General features: G+C 43.5%; 1 protein-coding gene across 1 annotated transcript; it reads left to right on the plus strand.

Annotated features, from left to right (window-relative positions):
* The first annotated feature begins 2,102 nt into the window (after window positions 1-2,102).
* Window positions 2,103-10,275, plus strand: LOC109925538 (reticulophagy regulator 2-like). Its single transcript, XM_020525475.2, has 5 exons — window positions 2,103-2,629; window positions 5,113-5,219; window positions 7,055-7,082; window positions 9,877-10,006; window positions 10,162-10,275. Exons 1-5 carry the CDS (start codon window positions 2,133-2,135, stop codon window positions 10,273-10,275), a joined length of 876 nt encoding a protein of 291 aa, XP_020381064.2. The 5' UTR covers window positions 2,103-2,132.
* The last annotated feature ends 5,679 nt before the right edge of the window (window positions 10,276-15,954 follow it).

Below are 15,954 nucleotides of genomic sequence, written 5' to 3' on the forward strand. Positions count from 1 at the left end.
GCAGGCAAAGCAGCATCACAGGAGCAGAAAGGCCGACACTTCGGGCCTAGACCCTTCATCAGAACATTCCACGTGTGGTCTAACCAGGGTTTTATAGAGCTGTAGCATAACCTCACGGCTCTTAAACTCAATTCCCCTGCCGATGAAAGCCAACACACCATACGCCTTCTTTATAACCCTATCTACTTGATGGACAATCACGATTTCCCCTCCAGAAATACCATCAGCTTTGTGTAATCCATTTGGTATTTTTTAAGTATCCTGTTGTCACATTTTTATAAACAGGCTCCAGCATTTTGGTCGGAACATGGGGAATAGGAGTTGGGAGGTCACGTTGCAGCTGTACAGGACATTGGTTAGGCCACTTTTGGAATAGTGTACAATTTCTAGTTACCCGTCTGCAAAAACGATGGTGTTAAACTTGAGAGAGTGTACAAGGATGTTCCTGGGGTTGGAGGGTTTAAGCTATAGGGAGAGGCTGAATAGGCTGGGACTAAGAAGTGGAAGGGTGAGTTACTAAGTTTGCCAATGACACGAAGGTTGGAGGAGTTGTGGATAGCGTGGAGTGCTGTTGTACATTGCAACGGGACATTGACAGGAAACAGACCTGGGTAAAGAAGTGGCAGATGGAATTCAACCCAGAAAAGTGTGAAGTGATTCATTTTGGAAGGTCAAATTTGAATGCAGAATACAGGGTTAAAGGCAGGATTCTTGGCAGTGTAGAAGAACAGAGCGATTTTGAGGTCCACGTCCATGGATCCCTCAAAGTTACTACCCAAGTTGATAGGGTTGTAAAGAAGGCGTATGGTATGTTGGCTTTCATTGGCAAGGGGATAGAGTTTAAGAGCTGCAAGGTTATGCTGCAGCTCTATAAAACCCTGGTTAGACCACACTTGGAATATTGTGTTCAGTTCTGGTCACCTCATTATAGGAAGGATGTGGAAGCTTTAGAGAGGGTGCAGAGGAGATTTATCAGAATCCTGCCTGGACTGGAGGGCAGGTCTTATGAGGAAAGGTTGAGGGAGCTAGGGCTTTTCTCATTGGAGTGAAGAAGGATGAGAGGTAACTCGATAGAGGTGCACAAGATGATGAGAGGCATAGATAGAGTGGATAGTCAGAGACTTCTTCCCAGGGTAGAAATGACTATTACAAGGGGCATAATTTTAAGGTGTTTGGTGAAAGGTATAGGGGAGATGTCAGAGGTAGGATAATAGGTTGGCACAACATCGTGGCCCAAAGAGCCTGTACTGTGCTGTACTGTTCTATATTCTATTTTCCCTGGAGTGTCAAGAGGCTGAGGGGTGACTTTAAAGAAGTTTATAAAATCGTGAGGGCATGGATAGGGTAAATAGACAAGGTCTTTTCCCCAGGGTGTGGTATTCCAAAACTAAAGGACATAGTTTTAAGGCGAGAGGGGAAAAATTTAAAAGGGACCTAAGGGGTAACTTTTTCACACTGAGGGTGGTGTGTGTATGGAACGAGCTGCCAGAGGAAGTGGTGGAGACTGGTACAATTACAACATTTAAAAGGCATCTGGATGGGTACATGAATAGGAAGGGTTTGGAGGGATATGGGCCAAATGCTGACAAATGGGAGTAGGTCGGATTAGGATGTCTAGTCAGCGCAGATAAACTGTTTCCGTCCAGTATAACTCGATTTTCCCTGTTACTGACATTGAGCTAAAGCCGAATTGGATTCTAAGAACTAAAACTTAATGTTTTAACCTGCCATTGCGAACAATCAAGGCTGCATCCTCCTGTTCTATCAAACCTGGAGAACTGGAAACTTCCACGGGGGCGGGGTTAGGGGAATGGGCGGGGTTTAGCTTTAGGGGCGGGGCTTGGATTGCGGTGTGTGCGGGGTGTGGAGGTTGGGGCGGGGTTTGGAGGTAGGGGCGGGGTTTGGGTTAGGGGCGAAGTATAGAGCTAGGGGCGGGATTTGTGTTAGGGGCGGGGTTTGGATTAAGTGGGGATATGGGCAAGGGGAGAAGTTTAGAGATAGGGGCGGGGTTTGGAGTTAGGTGGGGGTCTGTTGCTATGGTTCCTCAGTCGGTTCGTTGAGGACCAGCGGAAGTGAGATTTTTTTGATGACGCTAGTTCCGGATCCTGACGCACTAACAACAATAATACAAGATGTCGGCGGCTGAGGGAGAACTAGAAACACTCGCCCGAGACAGACCTGTGGGACCCGGGGAAGAAGGGCCCGGAGCCGGGGGACCCGGGGGAGAAGGGCCCGGAGCCGGGGCGCCCGGGGGAGAGGGGCCCGGAGCCGGGGCGCCCGGGGGAGAGGGGCCCGGAGCCGGGGGAGAGGGGCCTGGAAACGGGCGATTGGGGCCTGCTGGCGAGGGGCTTGGGAGAACGAGACTGGAAACTGGCGAGCTAGGTAGAGGAGGACTCGGACCCTGGGCAGAAGGTTCGGGCCCTGGGCTGGAGAGATTGGGGAGAGAGGGAGGGGGGGAAGGTTGGTCTTCAGCCCCGGGTGACGGTGCGGATGTGCAGCGGATTGAGGAGCTCTGGCGGCGGCTACTGTGTCGATGTGAGCCGGCCCTGATCTACCTGCAGAGCTTGTTGGTGTGGGAGCGGCCGCTACAAAGCGGCCTGATGCTGCTCGGCCTCTCCGGCCTCTTCTGGTAAAGATCCCCTGTCACTGATTGGGACACGCTTCTGTAGTCGTGATTCCGGGAGAATTACTGGGGCCAATGTCTCTGTCTGCCATCCCCGGCCTAGATTTTCAGCCCTATCCTGGAGCCGGGGGAGAGGGGCAGGGGGCCGGGATTTCATACGGGGGCCATTGTTCCCCCAGAACTTGAGGGGAAGCAACATTCTCCCTTGGCACCTGAGGCCAGATCTATTCCTAAATGCATATCACAAAATGAAATTATTTGGTTATTTAGGTGGGTACTTGAAACATCATACAAGACCGCAGGCCAAGTGCTGGAAAATAGAATTAGAATAGATGAATATTTGATAACCAGCAGCAAATGGGCTGAAAAGACCGTTTGGCATGCTATAAAAAGTCTATGACTCCACTCTTGCTCAGACTTGATTTCCATATTGAGTGTTTGTCCAAATTGATGCTCATTTTCTACAGAAAGCAGTGTCTGTGATTTGAAGCATTTCAGTGGACTGCATCTAACATGCTATAACCAGTGAAGGTTTACTAGGTTGATGCTATGGATGGAAGAATTTTATAATGAAGAAAGGTTGAGTAAATTGGGCTTGTACGCATTGGAGTTTGGAAGAATGAGGGAAGACCACATTGGAGCCCCTAAGAATCTTGTGTGTTTCACAGCGTAGATGCAGCGAATTTGTTTCCTGTTTTTAGAGAGTCTGGGACCAGAGGGCATAACCTGAATAAGGAGTTGCCCAGAGGGTAGTGAATCTGTGGAATTCTTTCCGGCAGAGGGCTGTTGAGTCTGGGTTGTTAAATATATTCAGATTGTTCATCAGTAAGGGAATCAAGGGGTATTGGGGAAACAGCAGAAAGTGAAATTGAGGACTATAGACCAGCCGTCATTTCATGGCTGAGCTGATTTGATGGGCAAATGACTTACTTGTGCTCCTGTGTCTTGTGACCTTTAAATGTCCATGGTTGTGAAAAGGATAGAATCCCTTCAGTATGGAAACAGCCATTCGGCATGTCAAGTCCACACTGACTCTCCAAAGAGCATCCCACCCAGACTTCCCCACCCTCCCTGTCCCCGTAACACTGCATTTCCCATGACTAATCCACCTAACCTACACAAAAGCATTTTATAAATTTAGGATATTCTTTATGTTAAATAGCATCTGAGATTATTGGCTGTATATATAGAGAAATAGAGTTTGCATAAGCATTCATAAATCTGTTTTTAACAGATTTCCTAAATGCTCTACTGCCTGAAATAGTCTGTCTGCCATTCTCTGTCTTCCTGAACTCAACTTTATATCCTTTTATATTCTTCCCTTATTCATCATTTTGTTAACTCATTTATGGGATGTGGGTGTCACTGGCTGGCCAGAATTTGTTGCCCACATACCAAAATATATCCTTTTGAACTTCTCTGCTTTTTATTTAGTCAGCTTACCTAAGTGACTTGTGTCTCTTGTTCATTTGCCCCTTGTCCAGTGTTGTGTCCCATTTGCTCATGAACAACACATTGCTTATTATGTTAAAGCTGCTATATCAGAAGCTTTTTCCTAGGGTGGATGAGTCAATTACCAGGGGCCCTGGGTTTAACATGCGAAGGGCAAGGTTTAAAGATGATGTACGAGGCAAGTATTTTACACAGAGGGTGGTGTGTGCCTGGAACTCGCTGTTGGGGGAGGTAGTGGAAGCAGATACTATTGTGACTTTTAAGAGGCGTCTTGACAAATATATGAATAGGATGGGCATAGTTCTTTTTTTTTTTGCTTATAAATTTATTGAATTCATTCTTGGTGCGAAGGAATGTCATATTTGAAGAGAATTTCACTGAATATTTTCAGGAGTTTAGAAGAATGAGAGTGATCTGATTGTGATGTGTAACATTTTTGGTGGGCTTGACAGGCGAACACTGAAATGTTAGTCTCTCACATCAAAGCGAGAAACTCTAGGTTCAGAATGTAGATTTGGTAATTTCAGACTGAGATGAGGAATTCCTTCACTTGTGGAGTTGCACATCTTTCAAATTCTCTACCAAGGAAGGCTGATGATGCTTAGTTTGTCAGTAAATTCAAGATGGGGATCAATAAATTCTTGGACTTTGGGAGGTATGGCTATTGGGTGGAAAAGTAGAATTGATGTAGAAGATCAACTGAGATATTGAATATTGAAGCAGGCTCAAGGGACCAAATGCCCATTCCTATTCCTTCTATAAACGGTGGTATTCTCCAAAGAGCAGAGAATCTACAAGGGAATTTTGATCAGTGTTTTCAAAATGACCAAACAGCTTCCTGTGCCATATTATGAAGATCTGCTAAATGTCAGGTGGATGGGGCTGCAATCTGAACAGGGTAAATTTCAAACCAGTTGGCAGAGTAGGTGATTTTGGAAAGGAATTTCAAGCCCAGACTTTGTAGTTACGATGCTGAGTTGGTATATATGTGAATTAATTGTCTTGAGTGACGTCTCCCTTTCATTTCCCACATTCAGGTTGTTTTCCTCTACTTCGCTGCGTCCAATCTTCCTGATTAGCTTGTCGGCGCTGGCCACTGTATTCCTGGACAATTGGAAGAGCGAGTTGTTACCCCATGTTGCTGGTAAGCTGAGCCCTTCTCTGCACACAGTCCACGATGAACACCAATCCAGTGACCTCTAAAGTCCCTGCCACTGATGACCACAGTCCCTCCTCGCCAGTATCTCCCAGATATGATGACCTGAACAGCAAGACCACACGCTTTGCCCCTACATTATCCACATATGCACAGCAGAATCGTACTGGAGTCTGACCACCATGAGCTATCGTGATACTTATGGCACAATCTGAGACGTTCTAAGAGGCCAGTTGACATAAGAAACCACTTGCTACATCTTCTGTGTATTTGCTGAGTGACGAGGCGAGTTTCTTGCTGGGACGCAATGGCACCTCAACTAACCTGATCAATATTCAGCTTCTTATTTTATTAACCTCACCAAATAATCTGGATGTCAAGAAAACTTGCCTTGGAAGTCAGAATGGGTACCTGGCAATTTCAGCTTGCTGCTGGCTGTGAGGAACCTCTATGTTGCGCAGCATCAAGCAGCATATCAATGTGATCAATGGCCATGAAGCATGATTTTGCAAAATCCAGCTACATTTAACTCGTAATTGTACCTTTTCCCATATTCAATGCATGCAGTAGATGTGTTTGCGCTTCAAAGGTGACCATGCCATTGGTCACGAGTTTTACATTGCCTTATCGAACCCCTCCGTTATGGTGCCCCTCACTTCCGATCCTAACCCTATTTTACCACGTGTCGTTTGTTTGCCAGTTGGGTCAAACAGCAGGCAAAGTGATAGATGCTGCGGACCTGGAGGAATGGGAGTGGCCATGCAAGGAGAGTGATAAGAAAGATCCCCTTGTGGATGTCGGAGCTCAGCTGCATCAGGCACCTCGAACCACACAGGGTCTGATTGGCACTTTGTTCCAGTAGACATGAACTGGATGCAGAAGACCATTATAGAATATAAGATAGTCCTTGGTTGTGATGCCAGCATTTGGATTGCATTGGGAGGCCAACCTGCTACCTCTAGTCATTTTGTTTATGTTTACTACCGGTAGCTGTCAATACAAGTGCACGTTTAGACTTCTCCAATTGTTATTTCCACTGCAACAGTTCTATGACCCTTTGATCTTTTGCTTATAAATTCTGTGTCTGATACCACCTCTCTTACTCTCACCTAAAGGAGTGAGACTGCGAAAGCTTGCGTCTTCAAATAAACTTGGACTATAACTTGGTGTAGTGGGATTTTTGACCTTGTCCACTCCAGTCCAACGCTGGCACCTCCACATCACATTTTCCCTACTGGGTAATGACAAGATGTGGGTGGAAACAGGGACAAAGTAGCGCTGACCCTAGAGAAGGTATTCAGATGTGCATGGATGTAGCTAAAGACAAGTAAATGGTGTGATGTGATAGACAATAACAAGGGTGAGAGAATGGAGTTGTAAATATGAGGGAGTGTAGCCTGGTTGGCTGTGGGCAGCATGTTTTATGGCTGCTGTGCCATTTGGGTAACACCGAATGCCAACACTTGTCCAGGTTGCACAGATGCTGGTCTTTCAGTGGCTATCTGGGGAATAGAGTGTTATTCTGGGAGCGGTGCATGGTACGATAGGGTTAGAATCAGATATGAGGGATACCATAGGGCAGGGTTGGAGAGTTGATGAAGCATGCTTGATAAGATGTGATGGGAAATTACACTGAGCCTTCATGAGCATCCCTCCAAAAACTTATCGTGGCGAGCAATTAGCCAAAAGATTCAGTCCATAGTAACCACCCAGAGATCGTTCCCTCTTGAACCACTCCCTGGAGTGGAGCCCTCAGTGTAACCTAGAAATTAATGTCAGTGTGTGCAGAGAGTGACAGTGTTTTACCTTTTATTTTTATACAGTCCAGCGCCTCATGGATGAAGGTGAGAGGTATGTTTTTTCCATTATATTTGATGAATCTGAATCATTTTTCAATGGACGACATAACCAAACACTGTCTTAACCTAAGAATACCTGGAGTGCCATCTTCAGCTGCAGTACTGATGCCCACAAGCTAGGCTGATGCTTCTTTCTTGGCATCAGCTTGTGTGACCCTGCACCTAAGATTGAAATAATTAATCTTTGAGAAGCAGCAGAGTGATAAGCTTCTATGCAGACAGTAGGTAAACAAAAAATGCATTGACTCTCCCAGGATTGATGAAGCTGGACCAAAGACAGTGAATGCTGGAGAAATTCAGAAGGCCTGGCAACATCTGAGCAGAGAAATATTAATTCTCTTTCTCTCCACAAATGTCACCGGACACGTTGAGTTTCTACAACATTGTGTTTGTTTCAGATTTTTCAAGCATTTGCGGTATTTTACTTTTATTTACTGCTGGGTTTGTTCTTTTGAGACTGATCATGTCGTGCTGAGTAAATCTGCATGCACAGCTTCTCACAGGCTGGCCTGCGAAGGACTGATTCTGGTTGCATTAGCCAGGATCTGTTGGAGACACCTACCTTCTTGTTGAGTAACACAAACAGGTGTTAAGGGTGGCTCAGTGATTAGCACTGCTGCTTCACAGCACCAGGGACCCAGGTTTGATTCCAGCCTCGGGTGACTATCTGTGTGAAATTTGCATAGGTTTCCTCTGGGTGCTCTGATTTTGTCCCACAGTCCAAAGATATGCACGTTAGGTGTCTTAGCCATGGGAAACAGTGACAGGGTAAGGGGATGGGGATGGGACTGGGTGGATACTCTTTGGAGGGTTGGTATGAACTCAATGGGCTGAATGGCCTGCTTCCACACTGTAGGGATCATATGAATACTGTGAAACAGAATAAGTTCCTCCTGATCAGACATGCAAACGAAACACGGAACTATGAATGCTGGTGATCTGAAAGGAAAACAGAAATTACTTGTGAAACTCAGCAGGTCTGGCAACATCTATGCAGAGAAAGCAGGGTTCAGAGTTCGGTGACACTTCTTCAAACCTGCTGAGTTTTGCCAGCAATTTCTGTTTTTGTTTCAGAAACGCAAATAACCTAGATTTCTCCCTCTTCCCAGAATCAGTTATGGAGATCTAGGTTAGGTTTGTCTTGTGTTGTGTTCTCACATCTGCTGTGAACACTCTTGGTGGTGCGGTGGTGGCCTCGTGGTATTATTGCTGGGACTATTAATTCAGGGACCCATGTAATGGTCTCGGGATCTGGGTTTGACTGTTGCCATGGCAGATGGTGGAGTCTGAATTCAGTAATCTGGAAATAAGAGTTTAATGATGACTACGAAACTATTGCTGATTCAGGAAAAATAACACCTGGTTTACTAATGTGCTGTAGGGAAAGGAAACTGCCATCCTTACCTGGTTTAGCCTACCTGTGACATAGTAATGTGGTTGACTACTGCCCTCTGGGCAGTAAGGTGTGAGTAATAAATGCTGGCCTGGAGAGTGATGCCTGTGTGCTGTGAATGAATATAAAATTACTGAATCCCCACTATCAACATCCTTTTGGTGGCATTTACTTCTGACATCATTGGTGTCAGGGTGGATGAATCTTAGAATGTTTTTCAAAAATCTAGATATTTCGCAAGATGTGGATATTGATGGCTAGACCAGCATTCATTGCCATCCGTAAATGTCCTTGAACTGGGTGGCTTGCTTGATTATTTCAGAAGACAATTAAAAGTTGCCATATTTTATTTAGATTTGGAGTCCCATAGGCCAGACCAGATAAAGACTGCAGGTTTTCTTTCGCAAAGGATGTTAGTGAAGTAGAAAAGTTTACCCAAGTGACAGTTACTTAGTCAACGATACTGAAGCTAGTATTAAAATTGAAAGCTATTAATTGAATTTAAATTCCACGAGTGTTGTGGTGGGATCTGAAACCATGTCACCAGAACATTAGCTGGGGCTCAACTACAAACACTGACATGATCACTGCGTTGCCAATTACCCAAATTGCCCAAGAGAAGGTGTTGCTGAGCTGCTACCTTGAGCTACTGCATTCATGTGGTGTACTGACACAGTGGTGTTAGGTAGAGAGTTATTGGACTTTTTGTCCCAGGGTCATTGCAGGAATGATGATATGGCTTCATGTAGGGAGTGGGTGTGGCTTGGAGGTGGTGAGATCCCATTTCTCTGCTGCCCTTAACATTACAGGTGATGGAGATTGGGGCTTGGAAGGTGCTGTTGAAGGAACGTTGATAAGTTGCTGCAGTGCATTTTATCCATGGTGTACACTGCTGCTCTGAGTGGCGAAGGATGTGAATGTTATAGGTGTTGGGTTACTCTGTCCTGGATGTTGTCAAGCTTCTCGCGTAGTGTTGGATCTGCACTCATCCAGGCAAGTCGGGTGTATTCTATCATTCCTAACTTGTACCTTGTAGCTAGTAGACAGCCATTGGAGATTCCGTGAGTTAATTGATGCAGAATTCCTAGCCTATAACCTGCCATTGAATTTATACGGCTAGTCCAGTTCAGTTTCTGATCCATGGTAACCTGTAAGATATTAAAAGTGGGAATTCAGCGATAGTAACACCTGGAAATATTAAGGGGCACACCTATTAGTGTTGACTTTGTTGGCACTGCGTTTAACCCTCATTTCAAAGACAGGGTTTAATGTAACCATTTCTGATCATAATCCCCTTCTGCAGTCCTGATTTCTGTGAACTAAATTGTTCACAGAATTTAGTTCCATTCTAAATTGAGCTAAATTTAATTGGTTGTTTCTCTTCTGTAACTAGTGATGGAAACTCCATAAGGCCTCGTCTCCTCAGGCTGCCTGATCTTTGCCACTATCTTGCTGAAAGCTGTGTGGCCTTTAACGTCTACCTGAAGGAAGTTCTGGAGTACAAGAAACAGAACCCAGGCAAGGTAGGGCACATCACTTAGTGATGGGGAAGGGGAGCTGGGTGATGGCAAGGAGTGGCACACTGAGCAGTGTTTACTACCCTTTCACTCTGTCCCCTGAGGGTTTTTTTGTGGTATAAAGATTAAATCTTGCTTTTGACTCTTTTATTTTCCTTCAGTTCTGTTTGAAGATGTGTCTTGGATGCTCAGCATTGGCTGCGATTGGACATTATATCCCAGGAATCATGATATCCTACATCTTCAGTGAGTATGTTCATTCTGAAACCAGATGAAGTAAGAAACAAGATGTCAATCCTTCATGCAAATATGCAGACTAGAACATCTTTCCAGTTCCTCCCTAAAAATGTCAAGTGCTGTCTTTAAAACATTAGATTCCAAACAATATTTTAAAATAAATAGGCAAAAATGATTTTCCATACTACATGTTCCACATAATACAAAGTATCCCTCTTCTAGGGCCTCTAGTAATCTCCATTTGCATTCATTTTTTTTGTAAAATAATCTGACAATCAATTATTTGTCTTGATTTATTGTATCTTTGAAATTTCTTGCTAGCATCTCTTACACTTGCAGGGTCAGTCCTTAAACTTTTTCAGTCAAACTTTGTCAATTGTGCATTGTCTCATAGGGAACAATTATCATTATAACATTCAGTAGGGAAATTATCCTCTGAATGCCTTTGGACAAAATTTCTCTTGAAATATTTGATAAGTTGGACGCAATATCATTGCTTCTACTTGAGTCAGTGTTTCTACAATTAAAGTACTTTCAACTACATTTTTAAAAAAAGTTTGTTTCCCAGGGTGAGGGGCAACACCATTTTTCATTGACATCCACCAAAAATGTTCTAAATCCAGCTGCTCTCAAATGTTCATCATTTACTCAGCCTAATGCATTTAAGGACCCCGAAACCTGACTTCCAAAAAAATTATTCTTTAATCTCATTTTTTAAACATATCACTCATTCCACATAGTTCTAACATAGAAAATAATTAACCTTCATAAAAAGATGCTTGAGATTCACTTAGGAATTTCAAGTAGACGAGGCTGAGAAATACCATAGTAATGAGAAATAAGCATCTTTCATTTCCATAAATGCCTCTAGTTTCCAGTTTCCTTTCTATGTCACTTACCTTAAATCTATGCCTTCCAGTTCTGGTCTCCCCCACGCCGGGGAAAAGACCTTAGCTATTCACCCTATGCCACTCATGATTTTATGAACCTCTAAGGTCAGCCCTCAGCCTCTGACACTCCAGGGAAAATAGTCCAGGTCTATTCAGCCTCTCCCTATAGCTCAAACCCTTTAACCCTAGCAACATCCTTGTAAATCCTTTCTGAACCCTTTCAAGCTTCACAACACCCTTACTATAGCAGGGAGACCAACATTGAACACAATATTCGAAAAATGGCCTAACCAATGTCATGAACAGCCGCAACATGATCTCCCAACTCCTATACTCAATGCACTGACCATAAAGGCAAGCATACCAAACGCTGCCTTCACTATCCTGTCTACCTGTGACTCCACTTTCAAGGAACTATGAATCTTCACTCCAAGGTCTCTTTGTTCAGCAGCACTCCCCAGGACTTTACCATGAAGTGTATAAGTCCTGCCCTGATTTGTCTTCCTAAAATGCAACTCCTCACAATAATGTAAATTATACTTCATCTGCCAGCCTTTGGCTCATTGGCCATCTGATCAAGGTCTCGTTGAGCTCTGAGGTAACCTTCTTTGCTGTCCACTAAACCACCGATTTTGGTGTCATCTGCAAACTCACTAACCATACCACTTATGTTCACATCCAAATCATTTATATAAATGACAAAAAGCAGTGGACATAGGTCCTTGTGGCATACTGCTGGTCACAGGCCTCTAGTCTGAAAAGCAACCCTCCACCACCCTCCATCTCCTCCCTTCAAGCCAATTGGGTATCCAAATGGCTAGTTCTCCTTGTATTCTGTCATCTAATCTTGTTAACCCGTCTACCATGTGGAACCTTGTCAACTGCCTTACTGAAGTCCATATAGATCATGTCCACCGCTCTGCCTTCATTAATTCTCTTTGTTGCTTCTTCAAATAACTTGGTCATTAGTCAGACATGATTTCCCATACACAAAGCCATGTTGACTATCTCTAATCATTCCTTGCTGTTCCAAATGCATGGAAATCCTGTCCCTTAGGACCCCCTCAAACAATTTGCCCACCACTGATGTCAGGCTCACTAGTCTATAATTCCCTGGCTTTTCCTTACCACCTTTCTTAAACAGTGGCACTACATTAGCCAACCTCTAGTCTTCTGGCACTTTATTTGTAGCTATTGATGATATGAATATCTCAACAAGGGGTACAGCAATCACTTTCTTAGCTTCCCACAGAGTTCTAGTGTATGCCTGATCAAGTCCCAGAGACTTATCCACCTTAATGCATTTTATGATGTCCAGCACCATTTCCTGTTTAATAACGACATCTTGAAAAGTGCCCATATTTATTTCTCCAAATTCTCCATCTTCCACATTCTTCCCCACACTAAACACTGATGCAAAATATTTCTCCCCCATCTCCTGTGGCTTCACACATAGGTGACCTTGTTCATCTTTTAGGGGCCCAAATCTCTCCCTAATTACTGTTTTGTCCTTAATGAGTTTGTACAATCCCTTGGATTCTTCTTAACCCTACTTGGCAAAACCATCTGGATTTTTAAGCCTCTTTTTGTAACTAATAACTCTAGTCTTTCTTTAGCTATTTGGAAAACCTTTTACTGTATGTTGTCATAAAGTGGAGGTTGTAAAGTAACTAAAACCGAGACACCCAGAGAGACTCGCCTTGCCCCATCATCTGTTAAAAGAAGTGTGAAAAATGGTATAACTGGCCTTTCACTCCCCAGTCTGTTATAAAGGAGTGGTTAAATGAAATTAACTCCTGACACCCACTCAATAATCAACAAGTAACTATTTATCTAATAGTGAACCAATTAACTGAACTGTTAACAAACCAAACAATTCCTTTCTAACCACTAACTATTCCTGAATAAAACAAAATTCTAATAGTATGTTGTTCCAATAAATACAAGTCCCACTTATATAATCCAAAGTATAAAAAAAGTTAGAACTTATTCTCTCGAAATTATAGCCAGGTTGCATCTTCCAGAATGTTCTGTGCTTTCTCTGTTGATCTTCTGTCAAGAACGCCGTTCTGTCGAATTCTTTTGTCAGGGATATTAGCTAAGAGTGCCGCGGTACCTTTTAGATGATGCTTACTCTGAGGCTTAGAGAATTCTCTGAGAACCAATGATTCTTTCTTTAGAGCTGATAGTTGTTAACTTGGCAGATGGCAGTTTGCTGTCTGCAGATTTTGCAAATGCCCTTTTTTTTATACCCTTTGACATATCAATTTCTTATAATAGGATTGGTCCTATGTTGTCAAAACCATCTGATTTAAATTTAATTGGTTTTTTGGTCTCTGCGTGCCTGGTTTAAATTAATTGGCTAACTTCAAACTTGTCTTGATAACAAAACAAAACTGCAGCTTGGACTGCTAACTATACAGCCTTTGATACAAATTGTTACAATTCAGATGGTCTGTGCATCTGCAAACCCACAGACGCATTTTATTTTTCTCTCTCCAAGCCTCAAAAAAAGCACATCATCTTTTAAAGGGGCCACACCATCTTCCCCCCCACCCTACCCCCCATCATTTTACAAACATGAAATTCTAACAGCCGGCCTTCCAAACCACACGTACTCGACCCAACTTGGCAGCTACTCCCCACTTAAGAACAAAGGTGAACCATCATTATGAAAAGATAGCTTCATTATTTTTATAAACCTTAATGCCTTTATTACCAGATCCATAGGTCATCAATCAAGAGTTACACATTTCATACTAATTGTATATACATGTATGACACTGAAAACCACCATTTCTATTATATCTAAATATTTTTCTTTTAAACCTGCGATAAAGCATCCACAATGCCATTTTCACAACTGGCAACATGTACAGTCTGTAAATTAAATGCTTGTAAGATAAGACTCCAATGAAATCACCTTTAACTTTTTCCCAGGGAGGAAGAGTCCGTTACTATGGGGCATAGATTTAAGGTGCGAGGGACAAGGTTTAAAGATCATGTATGAGGCAGGTCTTTTACAGAGGGTGATGGTTGCCTGGAGCTCGATGCTGGGGGAGGTAGTGGAAGCAGATACTATAGTGACTTTTAAAGGGCGTCTTGACAAATACATGAATAGGATGGGAACAGAGGGATACGGTCCCCGGAAAGGTGTAGGGGGTTTTAGTTGTGACGGGCAGCATGTTGGTGCAGGCTTGGAGGGCTGAAGGGCCTGTTCCTGTACTGTAATTTTCTTTGTTTTTAATAATTCTTGTCCTTAAACCTTTCCAAAAATGTCAAAGGGTTGTGACTGGTGTACACAAACGATCTGATGCATTGTTTGCAACATAAACATTATAATGTTGTAAGGTCAGTACCAAACTCAGCAACTCTTATTCAATGGTTGAATATTGTTTCTCATGGATATTGAGTTTCTTTGAAAAATAACTGGCCTTTTAATTCCACTATCATCCTTCTGTACCAACACCGTTGCAATCCCTACATCACTTACGTCAATGGTGACTTTAGTGGGTTTCAAGAAAATTGGTGCGGTGGTTAACACAGCTTTTGAATTCTCAAATACCTCCCGGCCTTGTTCTGTCCATCGAAATTTCGTGTTCTTTTTTGATTAATCTCTCAGTGGTACTACTACGCTACTGAAGTTTGGTATAAATTTCCTGTGGAAGCCGCTCAATCCCAAAAACCGTAGCACTTCCTTCGTCAAGGGTGATCCTGGAAATTTGTTGATGGCCTTTGTCTTTATGTTCCTCTGTGTCATCCGTCCATATGTGATATTGTTCCCTAAGAATGTCACTTTTGCATTCACAAATTCTGTTTTTGCCAAATTTATTACCAAATTTGCCTTCTGTAGTCTCCAGGAGCTCTGCCAAATGCTCCATGCCATTTTTTCCACAAATAGCTAAAGATCTCTAAGTCATCTATATAGATGGCACAATTAGTCAATTCTGCCACAATTTTGTTCGTAAGTCTTTGAAAAGTGGCTGGTGCATTTTTCATTCCCAAGGACAATACTTTAAACTCACATAGACTATTTGGGATTACAAAATCAGAAACTTCTTTTGCTCACTCTGACAAAGGTACTTACCAGTAACTGTAATGTAAGTGGTTTGTCCTACATTTTCCACACAGTCCTCCAGCCTTGAAATTGAGTCTGAGTCAGATTTGGTCACAGCGTTGACCTTCCAATAATCTACGCAGAATTGTTGAGTGCTGTCAACACGTTCGGCAAACCCAACTTGCTTTGAAAGCTGAAAGAGTTGCGGATGCTGTAAATCAGGAACAAAAGCAAAGTTGCTGGCGAAGCTCAGCAAGTCTGACAGCATCTGTGAAGGAGAAAACAGAGTTAACGTTTTGGGTCCGGTGACCCTTCCTCAGTACACAGAGTTCTGAGGAAGGGTCCCCGGACCCGAAACATTAACTTGGTTTTTTCCTTCATGGATGCTGCCAGACTTGCTGAGCATCTCCAGCAACTTTGCTTTTATTCCAGACAACAAGGTGCAGGGCTGGATGAACACAGCAGGCCAAGCAGCATCATAGGAGCAGAGAGGCTGACGTTTCGGGCCTAGACCCTTCATCAGAAAAGGGGGAGGGGAAGGGGGTTCTGAAATAAATAGGGAGAGAGTGGGAGGCGGATAGAAGATGGATAGAGGAGAGGATAGGTGGAGAGGAAACAAACAGGTCGAAGAGGCGGGGATGGGGCCAGTAAAGGTGAGTGTAGGTGGGGAGTTAGGAAGGGGATAGGTCAGTCCAGGGAGGACAGACAGGTCAAGGAGGCGGGATGAGGTTGGTCGGTAGGAGATGGAGGTGCGGCTTGAGGTGGGAGGA

The sequence above is a fragment of the Rhincodon typus genome, chromosome 7 (assembly GCF_021869965.1).
Source record: "Rhincodon typus isolate 14 chromosome 7, sRhiTyp1.1, whole genome shotgun sequence".
Classification (NCBI taxonomy): Eukaryota; Metazoa; Chordata; class Chondrichthyes; order Orectolobiformes; family Rhincodontidae; genus Rhincodon; species Rhincodon typus.